The following is a 12,415-nucleotide window of genomic DNA, read 5'->3' as shown; positions in this document are numbered from 1 at the left end:
CTCCTGAATATAAAATTTCACTTTGCATTGCCTGCATGGCCAAAACATAGGCTAGCAGTCCTCACTATTTCTTTTTTTTTTTTTTTTTTTTTTTTTTTTTTTGAGACGGAGTCATGCTCTGTCGCCCAGGCTGGAGTGCAGTGGCCGGATCTCAGCTCACTGCAAGCTCCGCCTCCTGGGTTCACGCCATTCTCCTGCCTCAGCCTCCCAAGTAGCTGGGACTACAGGCGCCCGCCACTTCGCCCGGCTAGTTTTTTGTATTTTTTAGTAGAGACGGGGTTTCACCGTGTTAGCCAGGATGGTCTCGATCTCCCGACCTCGTGATCCGCCCGCCTCGGCCTCCCAAAGTGCTGGGATTACAGGCTTGAGCCACCGCGCCCGGCCCTCACTATTTCATAGATGACATAAACTTGTGGTCTGATGCTGTAAATATCCTACCACCTGGACATTAAAAAAAAAAAAAGGCCCCAAAACACTAACAAGGAAATAGTAATTAAAATTAACAAACATTTAGTGAGCTTTCCAGTATGCTTTCAGACACCTGGCAATGGAAAACAATCAGGTACTGGTATTTAATCTCCATTTACATTGCTTTACGTTTACAAATACATATAACCAAAATGAAATCCACACTTTTTCCCTGCCGTTTCTGTTCTTTGGGTAATACGACATGCCCAAGTGGTTGGCATTTGTGATGCTGCAATTCGCCTTGGTACGGTCCCTCTAAGGAGCTGCTAATAAAAGTCTACGTTAGGAAGAAGCAGGAGGAAAAAAAAAAAGCAGCATTTAACTCAGAACACCTGACTGCTAGTCTCAAGTTTCAATCGCAGCTCAGACTGGGAAGATACACAGGGCTCTGTTCTTGGAGGGAGGGTGGAAGGTAGTGGTGGTCTGTGTTTTTGCACCCCAGTGGACATCAGACTCTGCCTCAAATTTGGAATGGCCTGTGTTCCTCAATTACAAAGTTTTTCCTTCACTGACAGTCAACAGGGCAGCTACTACTTACTTCCCAGGTCTGAGTCTGGCAGAAAGAACGTTTTATTTACACACTTGGTCAGCTCCCGACACACCTCATGCAGCAACGTCTTCCGGGTCATTTAAATAGTAGCAATCTCAGTACAAATGTAGGATTTCAACATTCGAATTTCCCAGATGTCTAAAGATCACCCTCTATGAAGGCAACATACGAATAGGAAGAGTTTTTGGTCACAGTGACTGAGCATCAAAAACACTGTGTCAACTGTCTCTACTCTCCCTACCTGTCAGGCGTAATTTATATGTGACAGTATACACTTTGTGTTAAGATAAACAGAATGGATAATCTCTTGGATTTCAATACATAACAAAAATGTTCATGTTCTTCTCTTACTTTCATTCAACAAAAGTTAAGACTCCTCTGATTTTAGGAATTCAGACCTTGAAACTCCAGAAACTAAAATTTTACGGTTAAAAAAGTCTATCAGAGAGACCAAACTTCCTGATTCAAGCACCAGGGACAGAAAAAAGATAAAACACACCAACCAACACCAACCATTTATAATCTTAAACATGCCTATACACGAACTTAGAGAACGTCAAAGTTTCAAGGGTTCAAGATGCCTAGGCTGAATTAAAACAAAAGTTGTTTTGTGTTCTATTAATAGATGATTAACATATCTTATTTCACCTGGAATTCATTTATTAGTACTTAAACTGGCCACTAATCCTAAGTCTCTGTCTGTCTCAGGAAAAATTCTCTCCTAACACATGCAAGTTAAGAGACCGGCCATGAATGCATTCCTTAAGGTTAGGTCAATTTCATTAAAACCTCGGTTGTTCTTTGACTCCAAGAACCTCACCAAATAACCCATATATAAAAGCCAAGTTCAAACTGAAAGCTGGGAGAGGAAGGGTCTAAGGGGGAGGGCGTTTCCCTGGAGAACGCCCAGAGCTCGGCTCACCTGGCGATCCTAGTAATAGGGGAGTTTCACCCCCACATTCTTGGGCGCTTTCTTTTCTCAGAGGAAACTCGAGCTTGTGTCTTTGGTCCCGGAGGCTTAAGCCCGACAGCCAGGCCAGCGCGGGTCACTGATTCCAAGAAGTTGGGAGGAGGACGTGGGCCCCCATCGAGGCACAACCGACCCCTCCCCGATCTAAGTGCACTGGCTGTAAAATGTGGAGCCAGTCAGGGGATGGGGGGCGGTCTCCAGCGCTCTGAGGGTCAGGGAAGAGGGGATGGGACAGGGGAGGAGAAGGGACAGGGGAGGCGGAGAAGGACCAGGAGTGAAGGGGGAGACACACGGGGGAGGAGAAAGAACCACAAGGAGGGGGAGGGAGAGGGAGGAGGGGGAGAGAAAGGAGAGAAGGGACAGGGGAGGAGGGGGAGACACACGGGCGAGAAGGAAGAACCAGGAAGAGGGGAGCGACAGGGAGGAGGGGCAGGGGAGGAGAGAGAGTGAATGGGGAGCGGAGGGGCAGAGGGAGAGAGGTACAGGGGAGGGAAAGAGACAGGGAAGAAGCACAGGGAGGAGGGGGAGGAAAGGAGGGCAAAAAGTGGGGGGCAGGGAAGGAGGGGAGAAAGTGGGTGGGAGGGAAGGAGGGGGAAAAGTAGGGGGTAAGGGATGGGGAGGGACAGGGAGGAGGGAGAGGGCCAGAGGAGGAAGAAGAGGGGCTGTGGAGGGCCAGGGGAGGAGTGGGAGAGACGGGGCGAGATGGAAGGACGGGGGCGAGGAGAGGAGGGGAAGGGGAGCTGGGCGGGGGGGGTTGGGAAAGTACCTTCCCGCGTAAAGTCTCCTTCCGACCCCCGAGGTGGAAAGCCCTGACTTCCCTGCGCCCCGAGCCCCTGGCTTACCCGGTAGGTGCTCTCCGTGAGCCGGTTCACCTCCTCGGGCCCCCGGGACATGGCTGCGGCCGCCGGGCGAGCAAGCGCGGGAGAACGCGGCTGGGCCTCGTGGCCGCCGGACTCTGGGCAGCGGGAGCGCCGGGGAGCGACTAAGGGGCTCGGGAGGGTTGGCCGCCGCCGCAGCCGTCGGCCCGAGAGTGCCCGCGCGCGCCTCCGCTGCCAAAATGTCAAAACTTGCGGCGGCGCCGCCCAGGCCTGCTGCAAGGAGCACAGTAGAAGCTGCCGGACACCGCCCGAGGAAGCGGGGCGGGCCGGACAGCCCCACCTGAGGCGGGCGGGGCGGACGGGGGCGGGGTCGCGGGGCCGGAGGGGCGGGGCGGCCCCACCTGAGGCGGCCTGGTGAGCGGGGCCGGGCCGGGGTGGGCGGGGCAGCTCCCGCTGAGGCGGCCGAGGTGGGCGGGGAGGAGGCGGGGCCGGGCAGCTGGAATGGGCGTAGCCGGAGGGAAGCGGGCCCCCCGAGTGGGCGGGGTCACCCCACCTGGGGCGGACGAGGCGGGGAGGCCACGGTGCGCCCCCATGCGGCCCTCCCAAGAGCTCCGGCGATGTGGGGGCCGGAGACCCTGGAGTGGGACCGTGTGTGGAGTGGGCGGCTCGCTTTGCTGTTTTGCTAGGGCAAGGGCAGCCTGGGGGTGTTTAGTACTGTAGTCCTGGAACCCTTGTTTGCTTCGCCTGGTGCTGGCCCCGAGGACCCCGAGGCCCACGCCCTTCATAAGGGCTTCCTCCATCCCTCCCTTTTGGGGACCAAGGGAAGAGGGGCCACATTCCCCACTTATGTTAATTTCCCGGATTGATTTCTCCCTGCCCTGCCGCTCACTGACCCCAAAAGTTAAAGGGACCCGTGGGGGGCATGGGCCCTCCTAGGTGGAGAAAGCGGGCTGCCACTTGCAATTTTGAAAGCTCCTGACATATCAAAAAACTAATAAATGCCAAGATCTAGTTATCGAAATGTTAGTACTTTTTTTTTTTTTTTTTTTTTTGAGATGGAGTCTCGCTCTGTCGCCCAGGCTGGAGTGCAGTGGCGCAATCTCAGCTCGTTGCAACGTCTGCCTCCCGGGTTCAAGTGATTCTCCTGCCTCAGCCTCACCAAGTAGCTGGGATTACAGGCGCCCACTACTCCAGGCTAATTGTTTTTTGTAGTTTTAGTAGAGACGGGGTTTCACCATGTTGGCCAGGCTGGTCCCGAACTCCTAACCTCTCAGGTGATCCGCCCGCCTCGGCCTCCCAAAGTGCTGGGATTACAGACGTGAACCACCGCGCCCGGCCCGGAAGTACGTTTTTAAATTTTACATTAACAGCGACCTTTAACTCAATGCAATATAACCGTGCTACTAACAAGATTGTTGCAGGGTTTAGAAAACCACCTCAGCTGAGATGTTAGGGAAGCCTCTCTTCCTGTCATCACTCAAACTCGGGAGGTGTGTGGCTCCCGGGCTCTCTATTTTGTCTCCACCCCAGCCTCAGCCCTGCCCAAGGGTGATGCAGCTGCCTCCTCTGGGCCTCTTCCAGGAGTATGTACCTTGGGCTGGGTGACAGCCTTCTCCCCAGTAAGAACCACTACTTGGCACCTGAGACCCGCACCCAACAAGGGCGGGAGGTCTTATTCTGATGTTTTAAAACCTCTGGGCTTGGTGGTTCACGCCTGTAATCCTAGCACTTTGGGAGGCCAAGGCAGGTGGATCATTGAGGTCAGGAGTTCGAGACCAGCCTAGCCAACATGGTGAAACACCCCTCCCCACCCCGCAACCGCCGCGTCTCTACTAAAAATACAAAAATTAGCCGGGCCTGGTGGCGCGTGCACCTGTAATCTCAGCTGCTCGGGAGGCTGAGGCAGGAGAATTGCTTAAACCTGGGAGGCGGAGGTTGCAGTGAGCTGAGATAGTACCATTGCACTCCAGCCTGAGGGACAAGAGCGAAACTCTGTCTCAGAAACAAACAAAAAACTTCTATCTGGAGGCCAGGCAGGATGGCTCATGCCTGTAATCCCAGCACTTTGGGAGACCAAGGCAGGAGGACTGGTTGAGTCTAGGCGTTCCAGACCAGCCTAGGCAATATAGGGAGCCCACTCCCATCGCTACAAAAAATAAAAATAAAAACATTAACCAGGTGTGGTAGTGTGCATCCGTAGTCCCAGCTATTCCGGAGGCTGAGGTAGGAGGATGGCTTGTGCCCAAGAGGTGGAGGTTGCAGTGAGCTGTGATTGTGCCACTGCATTCCAGCCTGGGCCACAGAGTGAGACTCTTTCAAAAAAACAAACAAAAATGCCAAAACGTCTATGTGAGTGCAATTGCATCTTTTATGGGCTGTTAAGATGTGGGACTTCTGTCCGGGCGCGGTGGCTCATGCCTGTAATTCCAGCACTTTAGGAGACTGAGGCGGGCAGATCACCTGAGGTCAGGAGTTTGAGACCAGCCATGACCAACATGGAGAAACCCCATCTATACTAAAAATACAAAATTGGCTGGGTTTGATGGTGCATGCCTGTAATCCTGGCTACTCAGCAGGCTGAGGCAGGAGAATCGCTTGAACCTGGGAGGCTGAGGTTGTGGTGAGCTGAGATTGCGCCATTGCACTCCAGCCTGGGCGACAAAAGCAAAACTTTGTCTCAAAAAAAAAAAAAGGAAAAAAAAAAGAAGAAAGATGTGAGACTTCTAAACTAATCTTGTGATAAAGTTCACTAGGAAACATACACAATGAAGGCACTGTGTGGCCCAGATGGGAACACAGATGGGAACGCCAAGAGGATGGACTTAGAACAGAAACCATCACTTGGACTTGGGGACCATTTTATCAGGTTTTGCAAGCTATGAAACGTATCATGCGGCCGGGCACAGCGGCTCATGCCTGTAATCCCAGCATTTTGGGAGGCCAAGATGGGTGGATCACCTGAGGTCAAGAGTTAGAGACCTACCTCACCAATATAGTGAAACCCCGTCTCTACTAAAAATACAAAAATTAGCCGGGCTTGGTTGGCAGGCACCTGTAGTCCCAGGCACTCGGGAGGCTGAGACAGGAGAAGCGCTTGAACCCGGGAGGCGAAGGTTGCAGTGAGCTGAGATCCTGCCACTGTACTCCAGCCTGGGCAAGAGAGTGAGACTCTGTCTCAAAACAAACAAGCAAACAGAAAAAAATGTATCATGCTTAGGAACCAAAAGGTTATGTATTCCTGATGTCAGGGGGAAATAACACATCGGTCTCAAGTTTCTGGCGATGGAAGCAGGTGCCTCCTTCTTTAACAGATTTACAGTCTTTAGTTCATGAGGTTCACCAACTGGGTTTCACTTCCCATACGGGAGATGCATTCATGACTTTATAATTCCTACCATTATGTATTCGGCTCTGTAAGTACGTCTGTTGGTTTTTATTGAAACTTGAAAATCGCTGCCTTAATTTTGCAGATCACCTTTTGTGTTAGAACTTCCGTCTATGTCTTCCGATAAATGAGATCGTTTCACCCTCTGCTGCCAGGTGGTCACTTGAGGAGCTGGAAAGAGAGCAGAGGCTTGACCTTTAACACCCCCACAGCTCCGTGGTGTGGTTAAGAGCCAGAAAAGACAGAGAATGACAAACCACCGTAAAACCCACAAATGGGTGGACGCAGGGGCTCACGCCTGTAATTCCAACACTTTGGGAGGCTGACGTGGGCAGATCACCTGAAGTCAGGAGTTCGAGACCAGCTGGGCCCACATGGCGAAACTCTGTCTCTACTAAAAATACAAAAATGAGCCGGGCGTGGTGGTGTGTGCCTGTAATCCCAGCTACTCGGGATTACAAGGAGAATCGCTTGAGCCCGGGAGGCAGAGGTTGCAGTGAGCCGAGAATGCGCCATTGCACTCCAGCCTAGGCAACAAGATCGAGACTCCATCTCAAAAACAAACAAAAACAAAAACAACAGCCAACCTTCAAGTATCTCAGATGGCCCAATTTGATTGCTGACATTGGAATTTGATGAAAAGACCAGGTTCATAATTGTATGCGAATCTTCCACCAGATACGCAGTCAGAGTTAATACTCCTTTATGGAAATAATTTTCTAGTTGTGACAAACCTGCTTCTTTAGAAGTCTTTGAAAGTGGTCAGTTCCTGGTCTGTAACAACATTAAAGGGTAGTGCAGGCCAGGGGCTGGGTGCGGTGGCTCATGCCTGTAATTCCAGCACTTTGGAAAGCCGAGGCGGATGGATCACCTGAGGCCAGGAATTCAAAACCAGCCTGGCCAACATGGCAAAACCCTGTCTCTACTGAAAATACAAAAATTAGCTGGGCGTGGTGGCGCGTGCCTGTAATCCCAGCTACTCAGGAGACTGAGGCAGGAGACTCACTTGAGCCTGGGAGGCAGAGGTTGCAGTGAGCCAAGATTGCGCCACTGCATTCCAGCCTGGGCAACAGAGTGAGACCCTGTCTCAAAACAAAACAAATCAAAACAAAAACAAACAAACAGAAAGGTCAGGCATGGTGGCTCCTGCCTGTAATCCCAGCACTTTGGGAGGCTGAGGCGGGTGAATCATGAAGTCAAGAGATAGAGACCATCCTGGCCAACATGGTGAGACCCCGTCTCTACTAAAAATACAAAAATTAGCCGGACGTGGCAGTGTGTGCCTGTAATCCCAGCTACTTGGGAAGCTGAGGCAGGAGAATTACTTGAACTCAGGTGGCGGAGGTTGCAGTGAGCCGAGATCGCACCACTGCACTCCAGCCTGGGCGACAGAGCGAGACTCCTTCTCAAAAAAACAAACAAAAACAAAAAAAGACTAGTGCAGTCCCCAGCTCAGTGCTTGGCACATCGATGCCTGGGAGGTCTTGGTTGAACAAAATACAAATGAGTATTGATGATCTGCCCTGTGCCAGGGAGTCTGCTGGGGGCTGTAGTGTGTGGAATGAACTGGGTTTGAACCATGCCTGTGAAGAAGGGAGAATTTGAGGACTACAGTGAAAGCCATCATCCAGGTACAACCAATCATGCCATAGGTGAAAAGGTGGATGTGATCTCAAAAGGCCGTTTGTTTTAGACTCTTCAAGTACATTTGCTGGTTTCATCTAAACTTGAAAATCCACAGCCTCTGTTATTCTGAGACTTCACGATGCTCAGAGGTAAAGAAGGCGAATCAATAGGAAGGGATGACTCAGGAGAAGGTGAGAGTAGCAGTCATTGTTTTACTGAGAATTCCCTGCAGTCTCTTTCCTCCTGAATAGAAGCGCTGCAGAAGAGCTGGCCTGGCCTCTCTGTAAATCAGTCCAGTGCCTTCCCAGAGACAGGCAACCAAGGTCTCCTCCTTCAGCTTCAATACAGACGATCTCCAATTTACGATGGTTCACTTTCGACGGTTTTGACTTTATGTTGGTGCAAAAGTAACATGCCTTCACTGGCAACTGTACTTTTTTGAATTTTGAATTATGATCTTTCCCTGTGCTAGGAATATATAGCAGGATGGTTTCTTCCTTCCTTTCCTCCCTTTCCTCCCTTCCCTTTTCTTTCTCTTTCTTTCTTTCTGTCTTTCTTTCTTTCTCTCTCTCTCTTTTTTCTTTCTTTCTTTCCTTCTTTCTTTCTTTTTGTGACAGAGTCTTGTTCTGTCACCCAAGCTGGAATGCAGTGGCATGATCTCGGCTCACTGCAACCTCTGCCTCCCAGGTTCAAGTGATTCTTTGTCTCTGCCTCCCGAGTAGCTGGGATTACAGGCGCACGCCACCACGCCTGGCTTATTTTTGTATTTTTAGTAGAAATGGAGTTTCACCACATTGGCCAAGCTGGTCTTGAACTCCTGACCTCGTGATCTGCCCACCTCGGCCTCCCAAAGTGCTGGGATTACAGGTGTGAGCCCACCGTGCCCGGCAGTAGGATGCTTTCTACAATGTTGGGCAGGTGGAGGGAGCTACCAGGTCAGCTGTGGCATCATGAGGGTAAACAGCCGATACTCTGCAGTGCGCTGTGGTACCAGATGATTTTGCCGACTGTAGGCTAATGTAGGTGTTCTGAGCATGTGTAAGGTAGGCCAGGCTAAGCTATGATGTTTCATAGGTTAGGTGTATTACATGCATTTTTCAACTTAATGATGTTTTCAACTTACAATGGGTTTATTGGGATGTAAACCCCACCATAATTTATAGGGCATTGGAGCAAAAAATCCTGTTTATGTTAACAAAGTTTGTAAGATGCAGTGGCAGGTGACAATGTCTATACTTTTTTTTTTTTTTTTTTTTGAGACAGAGTCTCACTCTGTTACCCAGGCTGGAGTGCAGTGGTACGATCTTGGCTCACTGCAACCTCCGCCTCCTGGGTTCAAGCGATTCTCCTGCCCTGCCCCTTAAGTAGCTGGGACTACAGGCATGCGCTACCATGCCTGGCTGATTTTTTACATTTTTAGTAGAGTTGGAGTTTTGCCATGTTGGCTAGGCTGGTCTTGAACTGCTGGCCTCAAGTGATCCACCCGCCTCGGATTCCCGAAATGCTGGAATTACAGGCATGAGCCACCGCGCCTGGCTGTCAATAAGATTTTGAAGTCCGAAGTTAAAACAAGCTCTTCTTTTGGGGGTTCTCTCTTCTTTCAAACTTACTATGTGGTGTGCCGATGGCTTCCTTTGCCCTGGTGGGTACTTGAGCGAGGGGAACCCATGAAGATTTCACTGTATTTTGTGACAAAAGAGGTCTCTGCTGATAACGGCAGTTTGGGGCACATTCCTGTAAAAACTACTAATAGACAGGATGGAGCTTTAACCTTTGTTTTGTTTCTGGTTTTTGTTTGTTTTCTGAAACAGAGTCTTACTCTGTCACCCATGCTGGAGTGCAGTGGCGCGATCTCGGCTGACTGCAACCTCCACCTCCCGGGTTCGATCGATTCTCCTGTCTCAGCTCCCTGAGTAGCTGGGATTATAGGCGTGCGCCACCACGCCCGGCTAATTTTTGTACTTTTAATAGAGACGGGGGTTTCACTATGTTGGCCAGGCTGGTCTTAAACTCCTGACCTCATGATCCACCTGCCTTGGCCTTCCAAAGTGCTGGGATTTACAGGCATGAGCCACTGGGCCTGGACTGTTTGGGTTTTTTGTTTGTTTGTTTATTTGTTTTTTGAGACAGAATCTCACTCTGTCACCCAGACTGGAGTGCAGTGACCCGATCTTGGCTCACTGCAACCTCTGCCTCCTGGGTTCTCCTGCCTCGGCCTCCAGAGTAGCTGGAATTACAGGCATGTGCCACCATGCCTGGCTGATTTTTGTGTTATTAGTAGAGATGGGGTTTCGCCGTGTTGGTCAGGCTGGTCTTGAATTTCTGACCTCAACTGATCTGCCCACCTTGGCCCCCAAAGTGCTGGGATCACAGGCATGAGCCACCGCACACTGCACCCAGCTTTTTTTTTTTTTTTTGAGACAGGGTGTCACTCTGTCACCCAGGCTGGAGTGCAGTGGCCCAATCTCAGCAATCTGCAACCTTCACCTCCTGGATTCAAGTCATTCTCCTGCTGCAGCCTTCAGAGTAACTGGAAGTACAGGCATGCGTCACCACGCCCGGCTGATTTTTTGAATAATTAGTAAGAGACAGGGTTTCACCATGTTGGCCAGGCTGGTCTCGAACTCCTGACCTCAAGTGATCCGCCCATCTTGATCCCCAAAGTGCAGGGATTACAGGCATGAGCCACCGCGCCCAGCCTGAGCTTTAAGTTTTCTTGTTCTGAAAGGTAGATGGGAATTTAAAACTCGTTAACCTTTCTGTACTTTTCTTCCAATCCCAACAGCATTGAGTTCGCCTGCATGCCAAGCTCATTTCTGCCCTAGAGTTTTTCGCTAGCTATTCCTTCTGCCTGGAATATTCTCCCCCCTGGCCCCCCGACCCCAACCCAGGTCTTTCCTGTCATTTGGATTTCAGCTTAGATGCAGCCTCATAAGGCCTTTCCTGACCACTCAACCTGAAGTCGTATTTGAGGCCTTCTCTATCATAGCATTCTACTTTATTTTATTTTAATTTATTATTTTAGTTTTTTGAGACAGGGTCTTGCTTTGTTGCTCAGGCTGGAGTGCAGTGGTGCAATCATAGCTCACTGCAGCCTCAAACTCCTGGGCTCAAATGATCCTTTCACCTCAGCCTCCTGAGTAGCTGGGACTGCAGGCACGTGCTACCATGCCCGGCTAATTTTAAAAAATATTTTGGCTGGGCACGGTGGCTCACACCTGTAATCCCAGCACTTTGGGAGACTGAGGCAGGAGGATCATGAGGTTAGGAGTTCGAGACCAACCTGGCCAATATGGTGAACCCTCGTCTCTACTAAAAATACAAAAATTAGCCAGGCATGGTGGCGGATGCCTGTAGTCCCAGCTACTTGGGAGGCTGAGGCAGAAGAATCGCTTGAACCCGGGAGGCGGAGGTGGCAGTGAGCCGAGATAGCACCACTGCACTCTAGCCTGGACAACAGAGCAAGACTCGTCTTGAAAAAACAAATAAACAAACAAAAAATGGAAATTTTTCTGCACAAGCTCTCTTTGCCTGCTGCCATCCATGTAAGATGTGATTTGCTCCTCCTTGCCTTCTACCATGATTGTGAGGCCTCCCCGGCCATGTGGAACTGTAAGTCCAAGAAGCCTCTTTCTTTTGTAAATTGCCCAGTCTCAGGTATGTCTTTATTAGCAGTGTGAAAATGGACTAATACAGTTCACCTTATATGGCAAAAAAAGTCTCTGATCATTTTATACTTAACATGATGACATGGTCACAAGTGATCACATGATCATTTTATACTTAACATTTTTAGCAACTGCTAAACTATTTTTTCTCATTTTCTATTTCTTGGAAGAGTTTATGAAGAATTAGTATTTACTTTATTTAAATGTCTGATGGAATTCACCAGTGAAACCACGTGGGTCTGAGTCTTGCTTTTGGGTTGTTTAAAAATTAGTAATGCAGCCGGGGGCAGTGGCTCACACCTGTAATCCCAGCACTCTGGAAAGCTGAGAAGGGCAGATTATGAGGTCAGGAGTTCAAGACCAGCCTGGCCAACATAGTGAAACCCCATCTCTACTAAAAATACAAAAAATTAGCTGGGTGTGATGGTTGGGTGACAGTTACTTGGGAGGCTGAGGCAGGATAATTACTTGAACCCGGGAGGTGGAGGTTGCAGTGAGGTGAGATGGCGCCACTGCACTCCAGCCCAGACAACAGTGTGAGACTCCGTCTCAAAAAAAAAAAAAAAAAAAAAATTAGTATTGCAATCTTTTTACTTGTTGTAGATCTTTCCATTTCTTTTTCAGAATGTTATTTCTTTATAGCTTCTATTCCTGCATCTCTTTAATCACTTACAGTATTATTTTATAGTCTCTACCAGGATCGTCTGTGTGCTTTCGTTTGCTTTGTTTTATTTGGTTTGGTTTGTTTTTATTCTCACTCAGCTATTGTTGTGTCTGCTGGTTCCCTATAGCAGTGGATTTTTTCCTTATTTGTTTTGGTAATTTTTTTTTATGAGGTCATCTTTGGGATGGGTGGGGAAAGAACCATTTATTTGTTTTTTGAGAAGAAGTCTCATTCCGTCTCCCAGGTTGGAGTGCAGTGGCACAATC

General features: G+C 49.6%; 1 protein-coding gene across 2 annotated transcripts in view; it reads right to left on the bottom strand.

Annotated features, from left to right (window-relative positions):
* Positions 1-3,167, bottom strand: part of LOC105497768 (BAR/IMD domain containing adaptor protein 2 like 1) — a 111,408-nt gene extending 108,241 nt beyond the window's left edge. The window contains exon 1 of one of the 2 annotated variants that reach the window (XM_011769114.2): positions 2,831-3,167. In XM_011769114.2, the coding sequence (XP_011767416.1) occupies positions 2,831-2,881 (51 nt within the window). In that variant the 5' untranslated portion in view covers positions 2,882-3,167. Of the gene's footprint in view, positions 1-1,940; positions 2,174-2,830 lie in introns of those variants that run through there. The other variant, XM_011769124.2, reaches the window with a different exon arrangement.
* Between the last annotated feature and the right edge of the window lie 9,248 nt (positions 3,168-12,415).

Source organism: Macaca nemestrina, chromosome 4 (assembly GCF_043159975.1).
Source record: "Macaca nemestrina isolate mMacNem1 chromosome 4, mMacNem.hap1, whole genome shotgun sequence".
Classification (NCBI taxonomy): Eukaryota; Metazoa; Chordata; class Mammalia; order Primates; family Cercopithecidae; genus Macaca; species Macaca nemestrina.
This window is presented reverse-complemented; position numbering and strand designations above follow the sequence as displayed.